This window comes from Varanus komodoensis, unplaced genomic scaffold, assembly GCF_004798865.1.
Source record: "Varanus komodoensis strain SLA01 unplaced genomic scaffold, ASM479886v1 scaffold56, whole genome shotgun sequence".
In the NCBI taxonomy this organism is placed as follows: Eukaryota; Metazoa; Chordata; class Lepidosauria; order Squamata; family Varanidae; genus Varanus; species Varanus komodoensis.
This window is the reverse complement of record NW_025336169.1, coordinates 3,076,859-3,094,286: the sequence shown is the minus strand read 5'-3', so window position 1 is coordinate 3,094,286 and position 17,428 is coordinate 3,076,859. Positions and strand designations below refer to the sequence as shown.

The following is a 17,428-nucleotide window of genomic DNA, read 5'->3' as shown; positions in this document are numbered from 1 at the left end:
CCCTTTCTGTCGTGACATCGGCACACCCCTAAATCAGACTAGTTAGCGCTATGTCTGGTATGTGACCCCCGGTGGGCTGGTATCAGAAAGACGGAGGCCGAGCCTCTTTTGCTCCTGACTTCGGGAAGGCTTCAGCGCTCCGGCTGAACCAGTCTGCTCTCATGGCTTGTTTGGGATGTTTCCTCTTGATGCGGCACCCGGCTGATCTGAGACCTTCTGGTGCCTGTGGAACATTCCAGCAGCATCCCTTCTCTCCCCTCAGCCCTGCCCTCACCACCAAAATGCACCAAAGCCCATCAGGCACCGCAGACGTTCCCACAGAGTTGTATCCCAGGGTCAGAGCTGCCATCACCTCAGTTGCCTTTAACGGTGGTCCACATCCTCTTCCACTTCTGACTCCCTCTTCTTCGTGTCGCTTTGCAGGGACACGATGTTGCAAGCCCTGCGGTTCGTGACGCAAGGAGCTGGGGCCAAAGTGGACGCCACGGTCCGGAAGAACATCACCACAGTGCTGCTGGGCATGCTGGGGCATGATGAGGTAAGCTGGGCAAAGGTGGCCACTCCCCTGCCCAGAGGAGCAGCCGGCACCTCCTGTGCAGGTGGCCCGGGACCATTCCCGGCCGACGCCAGTTGAAAAGGGCGCTTACTAACCTGGCTAAGAAAGGGCCTCCAGCTCAGGCCTTGGAGAGCAGCTGGTTAGAAGAGCTGTAGGGAAAGGGCTGCACCTTGGCAGTAAAGGGCCCCAGCTCTGGTCTCAGCATCTCTTGAGATTTCTGTCTGGAACCCTGACAAGTTCTTTGCAGTCCATGTAGAACTGCCTTTCCTAGCTGGTGCCCCCCAGATTTCCGGGAATTGCAGGCCAGCTCCTTTGGAGGAGCACAGGCTGGTGCAGATGAGACCGAGCCAGAGGGGCTGCTGGCCTGACTCTGAGTAAGATGGAACCACTATTTACTGCTGTTTTATTTACATTTATGTACCTCTGTATTTACTAAGAAGCCAGTTGTGATGCACAGTGGTCAAGAACGCAACCTTAAAGCTAGGCCACTGAATACAGCCAAAAAGTAGTTACAGAAGGTAAAAGGAAGAAATTACTAAAAAGATGCAACTCTGGACCCTTCCTGAAAGCCCAGAAAGCGCAGTGTCCCAGAGCTTGGGAGCAGCACGGGAGAAAACTCTTTCCCACATGTTCTCTGCTGGGAAAGATGCGCTTGGAAGGGCCTCTCTAGCACTGGCCTGGATTCGCCAAAGTTCTGCTGGCAGGGCAAGGTTCGTTGGATCGCTCTTACGTGCCACCGAATGGCCCACCAAAATGGCCAGTCCTTGGCAGCCCTGCTCAGCTCTCGCAAGCTCGAGGCCGTGCTGTCCTTTAGGGAACTGATTATCTCCTCTTTGCCCTTTTTCCTTCTGCCTTTCCCTTTCCCTTTCCCTGGCATGATTGGCTTCTGCAGTGAGTCTTGCCTTCTCACAAGGTGCCTGAAATTAGATAGCCTCAGTTTCACATACTGATTTATTGTGAATTTTTCCCTGCCCTTCTTCAAAGGCACTCAGGACACCCCGTTAGGTTCTGTTCTTCCCCTGCAGTGCGCCTGGTTTAGCAAATCTCTTTCCAGAAATCATCTGAAGTGTCCGCTCTTTTTCCTTCAGGATGCCACCCGGGTGGCCTCAGCTGGCTGCGTGGCAGAGCTGTGCGCGTTCCTTTCGGAAGAAGAACTTGGCAATGTCCTCCAGAATCATCTGCTAGGTATACTTTGAACACATCTGACTTATTCTGGAGAGAGGAACTGAGCCATTCTCTCTCTCATTATCACCACACAGAGACTGGCTTTCTCCATATCCCATGGGAGGCAAGAGATTAGGGCATGTGCATAAAATCTGCCAACGTGCCAAGGACTGAGTTCTTTCAGTGCTCTGGTCTTTTTGTCAAGAAGGGTTTTTACATTTTTTAAAAGGAAAGGCAAAGCAGGTGATGCTTGCTATGGCTTGTACGTTTAAAGTTCACTTCAGAGCCTGAAATGCAAAGTTCAAGGATTGTAATTCTAAAGTGCTTTCCTGGGGTTTGTTTCCCTCAACCCTCTTTTAATATTTCCAAACACATATTGAACTCAGATGCAGTGACCTTCTTTGCATTTTTGCTTGGCTACGCTTTGTTTGCTGGGTCAGCTTTTGTTAAAAGGAGGGGAGGACTTGAAAGTCTTCCACAAAGAGCAGGTTATGTGCTCCTTTAATTTGTGTTCAAATCTTGCCCATACCGAAAGGTGTCTATGTTTTATGAAACCATCTAGCAGCTACCTGTAAGGTGAGTCACAGATGTTGCTACAAATACTGCATCCCTTGTCATTTTTGGTGAGGCCTTGGCATCTAAACATCCTGACAGGCCCATGGTGGGATGATGATAAAAAAATCAGAGCCTCGTGGCCCAGCACCATCTGAGTTAGGGGCATGATCCCCAAGGTACTAGAACATCTGCCCCTCTAGCGCCATCCTTCCTCCAGCGAGGGTCAGAATCATACTCCGTTCAGCAGTTCGGCTGGAATAAGGTTGAAAACTCCTTGAGAGAGCTTTCAGTGGTGATGTTTGAAGGACTTTGAAAGTCCTTTGGAAAAAGGCAAGGAAGAAATGTTCCATGTATTGTCATCCAGATGAGGAGGCGGCTGGGCAAGTGACGCTGCTCTTGGGATCCGAGTTGGGGCAGTGGATTGAGGAGGTCCCCTTCCGGTCTGGCACTGTGCTCAGGGTCTCTCTCCTTGTTATCTGCAGCGGACGTCTCCGGCATTGACTGGATGGTGAGGCATGGGCGCAGCCTGGCTCTTTCCGTGGCGATCAGCGTGGCCCCCAGCAGAGTGTGTGCCCCCAGATACTGCAACAGCGTTCATGAGATGATCTACAGCAATACACTTGCTGACCGAGTAAGGACCAACATCCCGTGCGCAGCAGACGGCTGCCTGATAGCTTCCCGGCACGCTTCGTGTCAGGGAGATGCCCAGCTGGATTCAACAATAAGCACATTCTTGCGGTTCAGCTTTCAAGGGCTGCTTGCGCCAGAATAAGGGAGGGTCTCAGATACTTTTCCCTGAGCGGGTTCCTTCTTTCATGGGGTGACTGGTCTGTCCCCCACCCCCCACTCCTGGACTGAGATTCCCCAGTCCAGGAGTGGCGCAGTCCTACGATCCTGTTCCACATGGTGGTTCTCTCCCAGTGCCTGCAATGCTGGCCCAGAAGAGTGGCCCCAGGTCTCGCTACTCGTACCCTTTGGCCACCACATGTGCAGCAAAGATGGGCCAGCCGGAGACGCAGCTTTGGGTCCAGCACAGGAGGGAGCAGCAGATCTGTTGGGGGGGGCGGGGTTGGGTACTTCAGCTCCCCAGTGAGGAGGAGCCAGGTCCATTTCTAGCAGAGTGAGGCAGTTTCCCCTAGCCAGAAAGATCTGGCAAAGCACAGCTTGGAATAGTCCTGAGCTGCTACCAGTTGCACGGGGACAGACAGTCTGGCATCATGTGCAGGATCTTTTTTGTTTCTCCTGCAAAGGGAGCAGTTAACCCCATTTAACCCCTCTCAAAATGAGAGGGTGGTTCTGTTGTGCATGAGTACTGTCGGATCAGTGCCTGTGCGCCTGCCAGGAATAGCCCTCCCAGGTGAGGCTCAGTGGGTCCCCTGCAACAGCTGCCGCCTCTTAAAGGGATGCTGAAGCTGCCCCAGGGAGAGAGGGCCTGAGTTCACTCATGGATTTTCCGCATGGGATTCCTGCGTGTGTGAATGAAGCATGGCAGGTTGACTAACACCAATGGAGCTTTTGTGCTGCTCGTCTCCTGAAGCTTCAGGCAAAAGTCCCTGGGCCAGAAATGAGATCTCCGGCCACATTATCAGGACCGTGCCACTGGAGCCGAGCGCCTGCGGTTCCGGTATAATGCCAGGTTCTAAAGCTAGCCAACGCCTTCTCCAGGTAGTCTGGGCGGTAACGTTGCTGCTTCCTTTTGCCATACAGATCCCAATTGCTATCAGTGGCATCAGAGGAATGGGCTTTCTTATGAAGTACCACATAGAGGCCAGTGGGGGGAACCTGCCCCCCAAGCTCTCCAACCTTTTCATCAAGGTGAGTCCCCAGCCTGGGGCTTTCCCAGTTGTGTGGAGTGGATTGACTGGGCAACGAGAAAAGATGCTTTCTGAGAACTACCAGGCAATGTCCTGAGGGGTTGCATGTCTGCTTGGTGGCGCTTTCCTCGTGGACTACAGTGGTACCGAGATATTCCCCTAGTGGAGAGAGGGCATCCAGGGATGGGCCGCTACTGCAGGAGTCCAGGGGTTACAGGTGCTCTCTGTGGCCAAGGAGATGTATGAGCATTTGACCTGCCTGATGTGGGGACCTGTGTGGGCGCAGCCTCAAGCGCCAGCCGTGCTGAGCTTGCAAGATTCCTGACAGTGGAGCCCTTGCTGCCTGTACAACAGGATCAGTTCTTCTTGATCCTTAATCATGCACTGTCCTTTCTGCTGCAAATGGACCATCTCCACCTGTGGGGTTACTGATCGTCCCTTCTCTGGACAGGGGTACAGCCTGGCATTTTATTTTAGAAGTGCAACTAAAGCAGTGGCTTCCGTTTCTAGGTGTCCCCCCCCCCCACTCCTTTTCCATAAGAAAAGGTGTGTTGCATCCTCTCTTCTGTGCCAGGTTCTTGGCTCTAAAGTTTTTTCTTGGCACAGCGACATGCATTCATCCAGTGACAATCTGCACTCGCTGTTTCGGCAGCTCGCAGACAGCAGCTGGGCGCGCGCGTCACCGAAATCTTGCTCTTTAGACTTCCTGGCCCTTCATCAGGACTGAAGCACTTCCTTTCTTCCCGGCAGTGTCTTCAGAATCCATCCAGCGACATCAAATTAGTTGCAGAGAAGATGATCTGGTGGGCAAATAAAAGTCCTCTCCCGCCCTTGGAACCCCAGACAGCCAAGCCCATCCTCAAGGCACTTCTGGACAACACGAAGGATAAGAACACCAGCGTGAGAGCCTACAGCGACCAGGCCATTGTGAACCTGCTGAAAATGAGGGAAGGCGAGGAAGGACTGCAGGTACTGGCGCCTCAGCCTCTTGTCCTAACCTGTTCCTGCAATCTCCCCCTCACCCCTAAACAAGGGAACTGCAGTGTGGGGGATTTTGCCTGTGCTTGGTTTTAATGGGCCTTGAAGCAGCGTTGGTCGCAACACCCCGTGCCTTTCCCCTTGTTGTTCTTCCTGCAGGCCATCTCCAAGATCCTAGATACTGCCAGTTTGGAACTGCTGAACGAGAGCTGCCGCAGATCTTTGAAGAAACTGGCTAGCCAAGCTGACTCTTTCGAACAAATCGATGACACTATCCTCACGTGATTTTGGAGTAGCGGAAGAAAAGCCAGCCCTCAAACCCATCTCTGCATCAACATGGCAACTCAAAATCAAGAGCAACATTTTCATTTTTGAAAATGCTAAACCAGATGGGAGCTTATGAAAAGGGCTTCCGGAGTATTTTAATATACCAGAATAGCCTTAATTAGAATCCTGCTAGTTTAAAAATCACACGAATTTGCCCCACCCCCACCTGTTTTTGAAATGCAGAGGACACAGCAAGGAGTCCTGCCCAATTGGTAACACATAATTGTTAGCTGGTTCTGTGGCGAGTTTTCCCCCTCTGGGTTAAGGGAGCTGTTTCCACTTAACACTAGGTGGAAATTAGACTTCTGTGGAAATTGAGCAGTTGGCTTCAATGTGCTGCTGATTTGCTGTTTGCAGCAGCTCTGAAGGCTGCAAATTCTGTAAATCAAACTATTTAAAGGGCCTTAGAAATTAGAGGCAACAGGGGATGAAAAATAGGTTGCTTGGATGACAGTTTAATAAAAAGCTTCAAACTTCACTGCTGCTAGAACATTCTTGTACTCTCCCCCGCCCTGCAAACACATGCACCCACTGGCACAGATCGTCACACGGGCTGGACTCCTTGCTTCTAAAATTAAGTTGTATGGATCCAAAATGACAAAACATTTTTACTTGGCGGTGAAACCATTGGCAGCACATGCCTTAGCAAGAGATTTCTTCTGTTCTCACGTGGGCATGAAAACTGCTGGTTTTCTTAAGATGCCGAGAGGGTGCTATGATATGCTGCTGGAAGGTATGTCAGATCGACAGTCCCCAGCCTTGCCATGGTGGCTGGGGAGGATGGGTGTTGCATCAAACACCCAGCCAGCAGGCATGACTGTGTTGTGTTACTTAAGAGGAAAACCAATTCTTTTCACATGATGTCAGTAAGGGTGGGTTGTGCTGGCTCTCCTATCTCCAGAGAGAACAAAACACTCCTGAGATACTGGGTATTGATGGCTCTCCGGCTGGAAACTAAATATATAATCCTCAACTGTCTTTCCTGAAAGTTCCCAAAATTTTTAATATTTCAGAATTGTACAGAAATTTATGACCAGTTAGAAACATAACACAGCACACAAACACAGAGATTTAACTGAGACAGAACTACACTTTCGGCAGAAGTGGCTGATCGCAGCAAACGAAGGGATCCTTTCCTGCCCCTGAACTGAACGTTGCTACAGGCACAATCGTTTCTGTGACATTCCCCTGCCCCCACCACCTCATGCACTGCATAAAGGAGGAACAACAGAAACTCAAACACACAACAATTCAAAGCAAAAAAGCATTGTATAAAGTTAAATGTCTTTGGCTGGTCAATTCTCATTCTGTTGTTTTGCATTAGCCACCAGGGTGGGTGCAATGCTATGCTAGACAAGCATTTGAGAATGAGCATGTGATGCCCTTCAGGGGAATTCTTGGGCATCTCTCTCCAGTCCTGCCGGTATCAGTGTTTACCTTTCCACACACACCAGCGCTCGATGCCTGCTCCAGCTTTTGGCTAGCCGGGGGGTCCGCTCAGTCGCAAAGGAGGTTGTCCGTGGCCTTCTGGCCCTGCGCAGCACAGTGGCGGGGCACTCCGCGCTCGCTGTTTCGAGATTGGCACGCGAGACTGCAACCACTCTTTGTAATCTTCTTCAGGCATCTCCACAATATATTCGCGCAGGAACTGCGGCAAAGGCGGGGTGAGAAGTATGGCTGCGGGTTGGCAGCGCAGGCTCAAATGCTTCCCCATTTCCCAAGCAATGTGTGTAAAAAGAGCACACTGCAAGCGCGAGCGTCCCTGGCACTAGTTCTGCTTGAAGGCGGTTTGTGGGGGAGAATTTGGAGACTGATCCTATGCCTGCAGCAACCTGGCTGTGGAAAGGCAACACCACACAAAGCTACAACACAGAAAAGGGGCAGCTGCGCTTCTGCAACGGGAATTCTCTTGAGTTCAAGCTGGCAGATCTACTTTGGTCTTTACTAAGGGAAATTTGGGGAAATCCACTCAGAATTAAGTCAAGGAACTTTCCACAAAAAATCCCCTCCAGCTGACTCATTAAGTGAGCTCTTTTCGGTGTACACTTGCAATTCTTTTGTTGCTACTCAATGGCCAGGTGCCAATGACCAAGCAATCTACCAGCAGAGGCAGGCCAGCAACAAGCAGCCAACGTTCTGAATTTTCTAGGGCAGGAGACAGCACCCAAGGAGCTGGATTGGGGGAGGAAATCTCCGCTCCCTCATTTGCAATATATGAATAACACTTGCCATCCTAGCCGACATGTCTTCTGAAAGTATTGCTCCGACAAATGCTTCGAATGCATAAAAGTGAGCACTCCAGAAGGCCCACGACTTTTGTCAGGATCCCAGCAGGTCAATTCCTAATTGTTTTAATGGGTGTAGATACGTGTGGGATCTAAGAGGAGGGCTTTATGTCCTTGGCTCCTCAAGGTTCCCCTAAACATCACTCACCTCCACAGCAGCACTGATACATGGAGAGCAAATTTCCCAGATCCGAAGCTCACCCAACACTTTCAAGAAGGTGGGTGGTCGGATGCGCAAGTCTGGATTCCTTGCAAAGCGTTCCAGTTTCTTGAGGACTTTCTGGGTACGATGGTCTTTCTTAACTTCATCTGGGATTCTTTCCATTAGAGTGGAAAACCTTGAACAGAAAAAACAAGATTTTAACCTGCGTGTCCTTACAACCTGTAACATGTTGCCACTCCCTGCAAGGAGGCAAAGACACCTGGGAATCCACATGGAAAGCAGCAGATTGGAAGAGAAAATGTGACATTCACAGAAGGCTCAGCAGCCACTGCTAAATCCAGGGCTTAAAAACAAAAAGGCATTCACATCAAGACAGTTCTTATTTTATGTCCAGAGGAGCTGCTATATGGGGCCCTACAGAAATTCTGTGTGATTTTTCCTACTTTGCACAATTCGTTTTCCACTGTTTAAAGGCTTGCACAATGCATTCTGCAGGTCACAGAGAAGCACCTCTAATCCATGCTACCCAGCTGCTGAAAATCTCGGTCTATGACCCTTTTGGCCTCTGAACTTCTGTTACTACGGCAATGGCTACACACTTCCACATTCTAGAACTATGGCTTGGGAAGTGAAATCCTGATTCAGCGCCACAGCCTCTTCCTCCTGCCCCAACTGCAGGGCCAGTGGCAGCTTGTGCCAAATCCCCTTTTCTTACCAGTTCTCTTCTTCTGCATCCTGCTCTGGTTCTCGCCCCAGAACTGACTGCCTCATCCGCTCCAGGTCTTTGCGCAACTTCGTGATGCGCTGCAGACACAGGTATTTCTGTATGCTCTTCTCCTCTCGCCTCCTGCCAATTGAGCTTGCACACTTTAGAAGCTGCCCCTTCAGAGCAGGCTGCCAGAAACAACGCTTCTCTCACGTGCTTGGTGATGGGCTCAACACAAGCAGCCAACGTGCCTCGCCTGCTGCTCCAGCCGTGGCGGGGAAAGGGAGAAGCAACGGCAACAGGAAAGCGATGGGAGGGAGGGGATCAGCAGGCCAGGATGGCCCACGCAGGCGCACGGATCCTTCTGAGCTCTGGGGGAGCGCCTCTAGAGCTCGACAATGGCTATCAGCAGAAGCAGTAGTCCAGCCTCCCCCAAGCTGGAACCCTCCAGGTGTGGAGGGACTCCAATGGCAACGCTGGCCGGGAATTATGGGAGCTGTGGCCGCAACGCATCTCGCAAGGCCCCAGCATGGAGGCAGCCTAGGCCAGCCAGGCTGGCTTGGAGGCGACCCGCGTGGGAACCTGCACCTCTCATACGTGGCCACCGTGGCGTCTATCGACTCCGCCATGCACACTGCTCTGATCGGCCTGCGGGCTGGCGTCCTCTGGGCTGCAGCTGCCCACTGCCCCCTCCTGCTGCGGTTGCACCTTGCTTCCAGCACTTCCTTGGCACGAGGGCGGAGAAGCTGCATGCTGCCCTCTCTGGGCAGGAGGCGAGATTCAGGCCCCAGAGGCCACCCATCTCAGCCCAGGTGCCCCAGAAGCGCTTTCGGGCCAGGCACTGAGTGGTGCCCCTTCCATGACCATGTTAGCTGTTCCCTGGGTGTAGCAGAGCCTTGGTGGGACTTTCCCACTCAAACTGACAGGCTGGAAAACAAAACTAAATCGGATTTCTGCACTGAGTTGGCCCAAATTCTGACTGCTCTGGACCTTCCTAACCATCTTCCCAGCAGGTCCACCAACCTGCTGAGATCTCAAGAGGCACTTGAGATCACACCTCCACAACCATAAGGGCTAAAACCTTGAGCTTCCTTCAGTATTCAAATTGAGCCTGGGGTTCTTGGGAGACTCTGTTCTGCAGCTAGTCCCAGATTCCGCGACTTGAATCTGCTACCTTGACCTGGAGGTGGGCGGGGCGCGGGGGGCACGCGTGCCATTCGCTGACTTGGCGGAGCCAGCAATGCTTGCTGGGCAGAAGGGGAGGCAGCCTGATCTTAAGGCGCCAAACAGCTGATGCTGCTGGTCCACTCGCCTTTGCAGACCAAGTAACGCGGGGAGGAGAGTTACTGGATGGGGTGCTTGGGCTGGGGAACGAGGCAGAGGAGAAGCGTGAGGTACCTCTCCAGGACATCCAGCTGATCGTGCAACCTGAATGCGTTTTCCTGGGCCACGTCGTAAAACAGCTCCTTCATCTCGTTGCACATCTCTTCCTTCCTCCTGATGAAGGAGCTAGAGAAGCAGACGGGGCAGTCAGTTGCCTGACCCCACCCGCCAAGCAAGGGGCGGGGGGGACCTGCCTTTGGTGGCTTGCAGATGGATGACCGTTGTCAAGAGCCCCGCTGGCCAGTGTGAGAACGGCGGACGGTTCGCTCCCGTGGCCGGAGGCAGAAGTGAAAATCGGGCCGTGGTGCCCGCAACCAGCGACCATGTGGATCATCGCCGCTTCCTGGCAAAGGCGGGGAGGCGGCCTCTCCTTGTAGGATCCCTAATGAGTCCTGGTGCGTCGCTCCACCTGGCCCTGACTGGCCACCCTGCTCCCTGCCACCGGCAAAGAGGCCACGCAGGAGCGCCACAGCTCAAGGGGGAGGCCACAGAGAGAGCCCCCCTCACGGACCCCGCAGCGGGGCCTTGCCCTGCTTTCGTACTCATGGATCCGGCTAATCTGCTCTGTGCACTCTTCATCCTCATACGTCGCCGTCACTGTTTTATCTTCTCTCAGGGTCACTGTCAAGGAACTATGGGAAAGGGGAGGCGGAAAAAGCACTCAGAAGCCAAGTTCCCCTCCTGGGCAAGGCTCTGAGTCCAGAGCTAGGGGTGAAAACGGGGGGCCTCAAGCCTTGGCTCGGCTCACCCCTGCCTGCTGCTCGTTCCTGCCTGTCCCAGAGGGGTGGCCCGGCAGTCTCGTCCGCACACGACGCTTGCCCACCATATGCTTCCCTATCCAGGCGCTGTCCGGCAGGTGACCAAACCAACCGGGGGTGGGTCTGCCCACTCTCCCCCCATATGCCAAACGTCTTTGTGGCGCTGCAGTCCTGGCACGCAAAAAGGCTGGGTTTACTTTCCGCCCTGCCTGCCAGCTCTGTATCCAGGCAAACAACCCAGAGTTTTAGGTTCTCAGTGTGGCATAACTTACCTCTTTGGCCTCTGCTCCGGAGTGCCTTCCCTCACTGCTCCCACGCTGGTTTTGTCCTCCTTTGAAGATGAGGCTGAACTGAAAGACAGAACGTGGTGCTCAGCACAGCACTTCTCTGATGGACACGGCGGTGGCTTTCTAGAGCAGCCCCAGTGTTCCAGCAGCCCTTCTCCCGAGACCAATGAAGCTGCACTAGGGCAGAGAGAGCCCCATGCATCTGGGACAGGCTGCAGAGGGACGGAAGGAATGGGCGGCCTGTGGACACAGTGGCAGCAGTGCAGGGGCATGAGCAGGACTGCACGACCAGGCGCAGGTTCCGCAAGTGCCCCTGGGCGCCACGGAAGTCTCCCAAGCCGCTCTCTATTCAGCTCTTTTCGAAGGGTGCCTTACCTTTTGGCCCTTTGCCCAAAGGATAATTCGCTCTCGGGATCAGATCTCGTTGACAAGGTGTGCACACTGCAACGCAAGAGGGGCCATCGGATGCCTGCACGCTCCCAGAGCTCAGAGCCCAAGGCCCAGTTGCAAGAAGAAGCGCACGCATGCACACACACACAGCTCTCGCCTTCCAGCCACTGCAGTGAGTGCATAATGTTGCCAGTCACGGGGCTCTGGGCCAGGCCTTGTACGGAAACTGGTGGGGAGAAAGGACTGGGCTCCTTCCATGCAGAGCTGCAGGTTGGCTGCTCATGACCAGCTACTCCAAGATGGTGTCTGCATCCTAAGAACAGGGGGAACTATCCCACCCCTAAAATCCTCCCCTGAGCTGCCAGTCCCCCGCACCCCACATGCCTGGAGTGGAGCCCACACTCGGAATCGTCTCAAGAGGGGCATGTGACCTGCCAGTCAGCTTTCCAAACAGAACCAGCACGGGGAATGGAAGAGCACACAGCCCTGCCATCCTTGACTGCTGCCTTGAAATCCGGTGACGGTTCTGGTAAGACGTTCAGCTGCGGAATACCTTCTGCCTCCAGGAGAGCCAGGCAGGGGACATACCCGAGCATGTTTGAGCTCCAAAGCCTGTTTTCTTTACTAAAATTCTTCGCCACGTCTTCGTGTATCATCTGAAGCAACGTCTGCAGGTCTGAGGAACAACAAGGCAAGACAAGGCAGTAGAGGCCTTTCAGAGCGGCAGCTCCCGCATTTACTGGGCCGCAGTAAAAGGAGAGGAGCCTGACGGCGTCTCTGGGGTGGCCGGCAGATCCCTGGCCAGACGCGCGAAGGGGGTCGTATCGGCAAGGGTCGTCTGTCCAAGTGCAGAGAGCATATGCGCCCTGCCCATAAGAGGATCAGCTCCCATAAATCTGCTGGGACTCTGACGGAGCCTTCCCCAACCCAGCCCCTCCAGATGTGCTGGACTACAACTCCCAGCCCAGCAGGCTGGGGGATCCTGGGAGCTGTAGTATGACATTTGGAGAACACCGAAGCTGGAGAAGGCCTGCTTTAAAGTGCTCCGAGTGCCTCGCCTGGGATCATCAGCAACCTCTCCCGGCACACCGAGTATGAACGCATTATCAAACATGCGTACATCTCTTTTTCCTGATGGTTCAATGGTTGTGGCCCCCGCCCTCCCGAGCAACTCAGCGAGGATGTGGGGACTTTGGCCAGCTCCCCACTTGGAACTGCAGGCGGCTGAGGGTGGCACCAAGGGGTCGGTGAATTCAAAGCTGCAGCTCAAGGGCTGCCAACGTGGCACCGTGGGCACCCGGTGCCCTCGGACACTCTCCTTGGGGTTGGCCCTGCTGTTGCCCCGGGTCCCGCGGCTCAGAGCCCCCCGGCTTGCAGTGGGGAGCACGCGAGGACTCACAGTAGCTCAGCGGCTCCTCCTCTTCCTTGGTCTGCTTGCTGTAGCTGGAGTCCATCTCTTCGGCGTCCTTGGCGCTGTCGGAAGGCAGCTGCACGGCCTCATCGGAGGCGGGGGTCAGGGAGCTGGTGCTGGTCAGCGTGGTCTTGCTGTGCGGGGATGACAGCCCGTCCAGCTTGGTCATGCTCAGGGTGCTCTTCGGGGGCGCCTTTCTGCAAACGGGGGTGCGGACCACCGTTTTCTGGGTGGGCCTCCTGCCCTGCAAGGAGCACAGAGCCACACTGGTGTGTCTGGCACAAAGGGCCTACACGCGCGAGGTGGAGCGGTGTGGTGCAGGGGGCGAGCATGGGAGCTGCGGCATGCAAGAGATGCCTTGCCCACCCGCCCCACAGGGCCAGGGCACCCCTGACTGGAGCTCCCCTGGGTGACGAGCTCAGCAGGCAGCCGCAGGCACCTCACTCCTGGTCCCGGGCTGTGACGGCCATTCAGCGGGGCAGCCTTGGCGGGTCCCTTCCCTGCCACTGCCTCCGGCTGCTGTTGCCTCGACTCGTCTTCCCGTCTCTGCTGCCACCCACCCACTTGCTTGCTTGATGGGCAGGGGACCAGCAAAGAGGCAGAGAGCGGCCCCTCCGGCTCCTCCTCTGCTCCCCAGTGCCACTGTCTGCGCCAGAACGAGCAGCAGGGGAACAAGCGGGCTGCAAGGGTGAGGAGGTGGAGCAGCTCCAGGGCTCTTCTCAGCGTGCCCCCGCTCAGGTGCAGGCCCGCAGAAAGGTGCCCACCTTTGCCTAACCTCGACACCGGCCTTGGGACCAACAGCTGCGTTACGTGGGAAGAACTGCGATCGGATCACCTGATCTTTTGATTTCATTTCATTTCCTAATTTGACTGGAACAAGGGCACCAGGAGGGGGCATCCAGCCCTTCCGCCCTGACATACTCCCCTGATGCAGCGGAAAGCAGATTTTGGCTAAGCAGTGGGAGAAGCATCCTAATGTGAGAGTTGTTCAGCAGTGGAACGCACTGGCCCGGGGGGCGGAGGGCTCTCCTTCCCTGGAGCTGTCAGACACGGGCTGGACAGGCACCTGTTGTGGGGACAAAGCTGCCCTCTGTGATACGCAGCCAGCACTAAGCAGGGGTTGGAGTCGATGCTCTCCAGGGCCATTCCAGCTCCATGACTCTGTATAAATTGCCCCTTTGGCTGTACTGCTGGGGGGGGGGGAACCCCCATTTGCTGCTTCCCGCATCCAATCTGGACTCAAAACACTGCGGGAACAGATGGTGCCACTGTGCCTCTCCTGCGCAACCAACTCAGGGGGCTTCTAGAGCTGCAGCTGCAGTGGGCGTGTCCTTCCCGTACTTCTGGGGGACTCTGCACAATCCCCTCTGACTGCAGAACTGCGATTCCCAGAATTCCCTGGAGAGAAGACTGGCTTTCAGACCAGGCTCAATGAGTTGTGCTCACTGTGCATTTGCCCCAGGCTCCACGTTTCCAAAGCGACACAAGGGAGCTCAAGGAACACCCCCACACCTGTGCACGGCATGCACTCCTTGGAAGCCGCCTTCGAGCCACATCAGAGTACCTTGGAGTGCTGGAGGAAGTGTTCCCATCGTGTCCTCATGGCCCTTTCCTTATTGACCACTTTTATGGGGCTTTTCCCGCCCCCGTAGTCCCTGTGCAAAGGAAGACATTAACGAGAGATGTGTTAGCACAGCCTGGCTTTTAGGAGGTGTGGCTTTTAGCACTACTGGAGCACCACGGATCGCTGTGCTTAACAGAAGGGATGAATCAGGAGGAGCCCAGCTCCTGGGCAACAGCTCTTTTGATCACTGCACAGCACTCTTCCTCTCAGCCACAGCGGTGTGTCTGCCTACACCAAGGAGTTGGTGCAGAGTTCTTCAAGGGTCAGATGGGCTGGTTATATGTCCGCACTGACCCCTCTTGTCCTTCTAGGGCTCCTGCTCATTTTTCAATGTGAAAACCGATACAGAGGCGTGTACTGATTTTAAAAGAAGCAAACCCAAAAACAAATCAATTAGGACATAGAGAACACAGAACCTCAAAATATTAAAAGCCTGCATGTTGGTCACTTAGGGAGGTCCTTCTGCAACCTGGTGCTCTCTGGATGCATCAGAGCTCAACTCCTGCAGGGCACCGGATCTGGAGGCGGGGAGGGTGCCCCATAGTGAGCTGGGACAAGTGGTCTGCACATTTCAACACGGGGTATAAACTAGGGACCGGAAAACAAAGGATGCTTGCAATCATGAGGGTTCTCTGGACCTGGTTCTGGTTCTTATCTCATGCCTGATTCCCCTCAGCATTCATGATCAGCGCTTGCTTTGTACAAGCAGAAAATGTGCACCAATTTCATCCACAGGCTAAAGCAGGGCTGACTGCGGAAATCTGCAGAAATCTCTCTGGGAATTGGGAGACAGATGAGTGAGAGAAATTGTGGATCTTTTGAACAGACATGCTTGGTCAAACAGGGCACGCGTGCACGTCCTGAGAGCCTAAGTAAAATTCTCCTGCAGCCCTACGTAAAATGCTTCTCACTTTCCAAGAGCCACAGAAACCGTCACGGGATGGCTGAGCATGACCATTCACAAAAGGCTGCCGAGTCCCCCTTCCTGGACACTTTCTCAGTGTGGATGCAAAAATGAAGGAAGCAAAGCTGGGCCCACCCTGACCAAGAGAAGACTTGCTGCACCGCCTTTTCATTTTTGGGTGTTCCTAACCAGCTGCAATCCCCCCCCCCCAAGGCCTTGCACAGGTGTCAGCACAGCCGTTCACGGATGGGTTACCTTGGATTCCAACATGTGATCACAGGCTTCATGCTGCTGTTGGGTTCCAGGGTCAGCGCTTCCAAGAGCCAGGTGAGGGCACAGAGCTGCCGAAATATGGAATAGCTGGCAAGCAGGAAGAGGCGCCAATAAGCTGACGGATGAGGAGGCGAGGCAAATGGGCTGCGCTCCAGGCACACGCCACCGGGCTCTGGACTTGCCATGTCCCAGCAGCAGTGTAATGGCAAGTATTGCTGAGATGGGTCTTGCAGACCAGCGGTGGGAAGCAAGGAATGCCCAGAGGTTTGGCTCTCAGCACCCAGCAGTCCTGACCACGGACCTGGCTGGCAGGACAGCTGGAGCTGAAACCCAGGCGCCTGGAGATGCACTTTGTGCCCACGCCTGCTGCACGCCGCTCCCCTCTGCAACTGCCCATTTGGCATCTGACAATCAGCTGCTCTCCTGGTCCAAGAAGAGACATGTGAGGCGGTCACAAGTACCTCTGGCTATAGAGACACTGCTGGAGATGCTCTCCAAAAAGAAGCTTCCTTCCAGGGCAGATCCCAGAGATCCTGCATGGGCTCCTTGTTGCCTGCACAAATCTACATCAAGCCTGCATGTTGCGCCACTTTCGCTAAGCTGGACAGGTGCCGGCCTGCAGCCGGATGGGTGGCCCATGTGGAAGCGGAGCGGGGGGGGGGCGGACTGGATGGCCTGTGCTAGTCTACAGGCCCCAGTCCTAGCAGCTTCCTTTGAGGAAAAACTAGGTCCTGTCCCCACCTTCCTTGACTGTGAGAACCCAGGGCCAAAACCTTCCCTGAATTTGCAAAGCTTAAAGCAGCTTCCACTGCTAAACTGGAAGCACACCAAAGGGGTGTCAGCAGCAATCTTCTTCCACAGGAAAGATGGGAACGTCCCTAGTTGTACAAGCCTCCACAACCACATGAGAGATTTGACTGGGACGAGCAGTTTGGGGCCACGTTCACATGGGTTCGACTACACTACATGGGTGTAAGTGGTCTTTCCTTCCCATGCCGCCCTGGGGCAATCCCTCCAGAAATGCTAGTCAGGGTGTTAGGAGATCTTGCAGGAGTGGGAGGGGATCTTCCATGAGTAGAGCCCTTTCTCTTCTGGAGGGATTGTGGGATGCAATCCAGTATCCATGAGAATGGATTTTCATAATCAGGTCCTGGAAGATGCACCAGGATGCCCAAAAGCATTATTTAGGGGCAGACTGAGTGATCAGGTACTGTGCCCGTGGACTTACAAATGCGCATCCGGATGCTTTTGTGACAAAAGGCCATTATAGAAAGGAGTGAAAGGCCGGATCATTTTCTTTTTCTTCTTCTTCTCCCTTCCTCTCAGGAAAGGACATTCTGTTAAAAAGAAACTAAAGAAAGAGAAAGGCAGGACAAGAGTCAGAAAACAAAATGGGTTAATTAAATCTGCCAGTTGCTGGAGGCATAGTGTTGCTTATGGTTCTCTGTATATTTGGCAATGCCCAATGGCAGCTTCCTTCTGGAAGGAGGTAATAATCTGGATAAACTTTGTGATGGAAAGTGCTTTAAGAATACACATGTTCTTTTGCATGACCTACCCATCTCTTGGAATCTTATGCAAGGTCAACATAAATGGATTTTTCACATCCCATGAGAAGTAATATTACAAAACTGGAAGGATAAATGGTTTTAGAAGTAATACAATGGATGGAAGATTTAATGAAATTGTTGATTTCTGAACAAGTGGCCTTTACTAGTAATTTACAAATTGATACATGCATGGATACATGTATGGACTTTTGCTTTTGGCAAGGTAATGCGCAATTTTTTTTTCTTAACAAGAGTATGTTCCATTACAAACTAACATATAGGAATATACAATATAAATGT

At 53.6% G+C, this 17,428-nt stretch overlaps 2 protein-coding genes across 2 annotated transcripts in view; one reads left to right on the top strand and one right to left on the bottom strand.

The window, feature by feature from the left end:
* GCN1 (GCN1 activator of EIF2AK4) overlaps positions 1–5,872 on the top strand; it is a 69,577-nt gene extending 63,705 nt beyond the window's left edge. The window contains exons 53-58 of the mRNA XM_044448866.1: positions 424–538; positions 1,645–1,741; positions 2,758–2,906; positions 3,983–4,090; positions 4,840–5,058; positions 5,227–5,872. Coding sequence (XP_044304801.1) covers positions 424–538; positions 1,645–1,741; positions 2,758–2,906; positions 3,983–4,090; positions 4,840–5,058; positions 5,227–5,352 — 814 coding nt within the window. The 3' untranslated portion in view covers positions 5,353–5,872. The remainder of the gene's footprint in view (positions 1–423; positions 539–1,644; positions 1,742–2,757; positions 2,907–3,982; positions 4,091–4,839; positions 5,059–5,226) is intronic.
* A 1,002-nt stretch (positions 5,873–6,874) lies between these two features.
* CCDC60 (coiled-coil domain containing 60) overlaps positions 6,875–17,428 on the bottom strand; it is a 40,476-nt gene continuing 29,922 nt past the window's right edge. The window contains exons 5-16 of the mRNA XM_044448890.1: positions 16,807–16,929; positions 15,561–15,665; positions 14,342–14,432; positions 12,766–13,021; positions 11,955–12,042; positions 11,352–11,417; positions 10,962–11,039; positions 10,474–10,563; positions 9,947–10,057; positions 8,558–8,689; positions 7,828–8,017; positions 6,875–7,042 (exon numbers count right to left, since the gene is read on the bottom strand). Coding sequence (XP_044304825.1) covers positions 6,875–7,042; positions 7,828–8,017; positions 8,558–8,689; positions 9,947–10,057; positions 10,474–10,563; positions 10,962–11,039; positions 11,352–11,417; positions 11,955–12,042; positions 12,766–13,021; positions 14,342–14,432; positions 15,561–15,665; positions 16,807–16,929 — 1,498 coding nt within the window. The remainder of the gene's footprint in view (positions 7,043–7,827; positions 8,018–8,557; positions 8,690–9,946; positions 10,058–10,473; positions 10,564–10,961; positions 11,040–11,351; positions 11,418–11,954; positions 12,043–12,765; positions 13,022–14,341; positions 14,433–15,560; positions 15,666–16,806; positions 16,930–17,428) is intronic.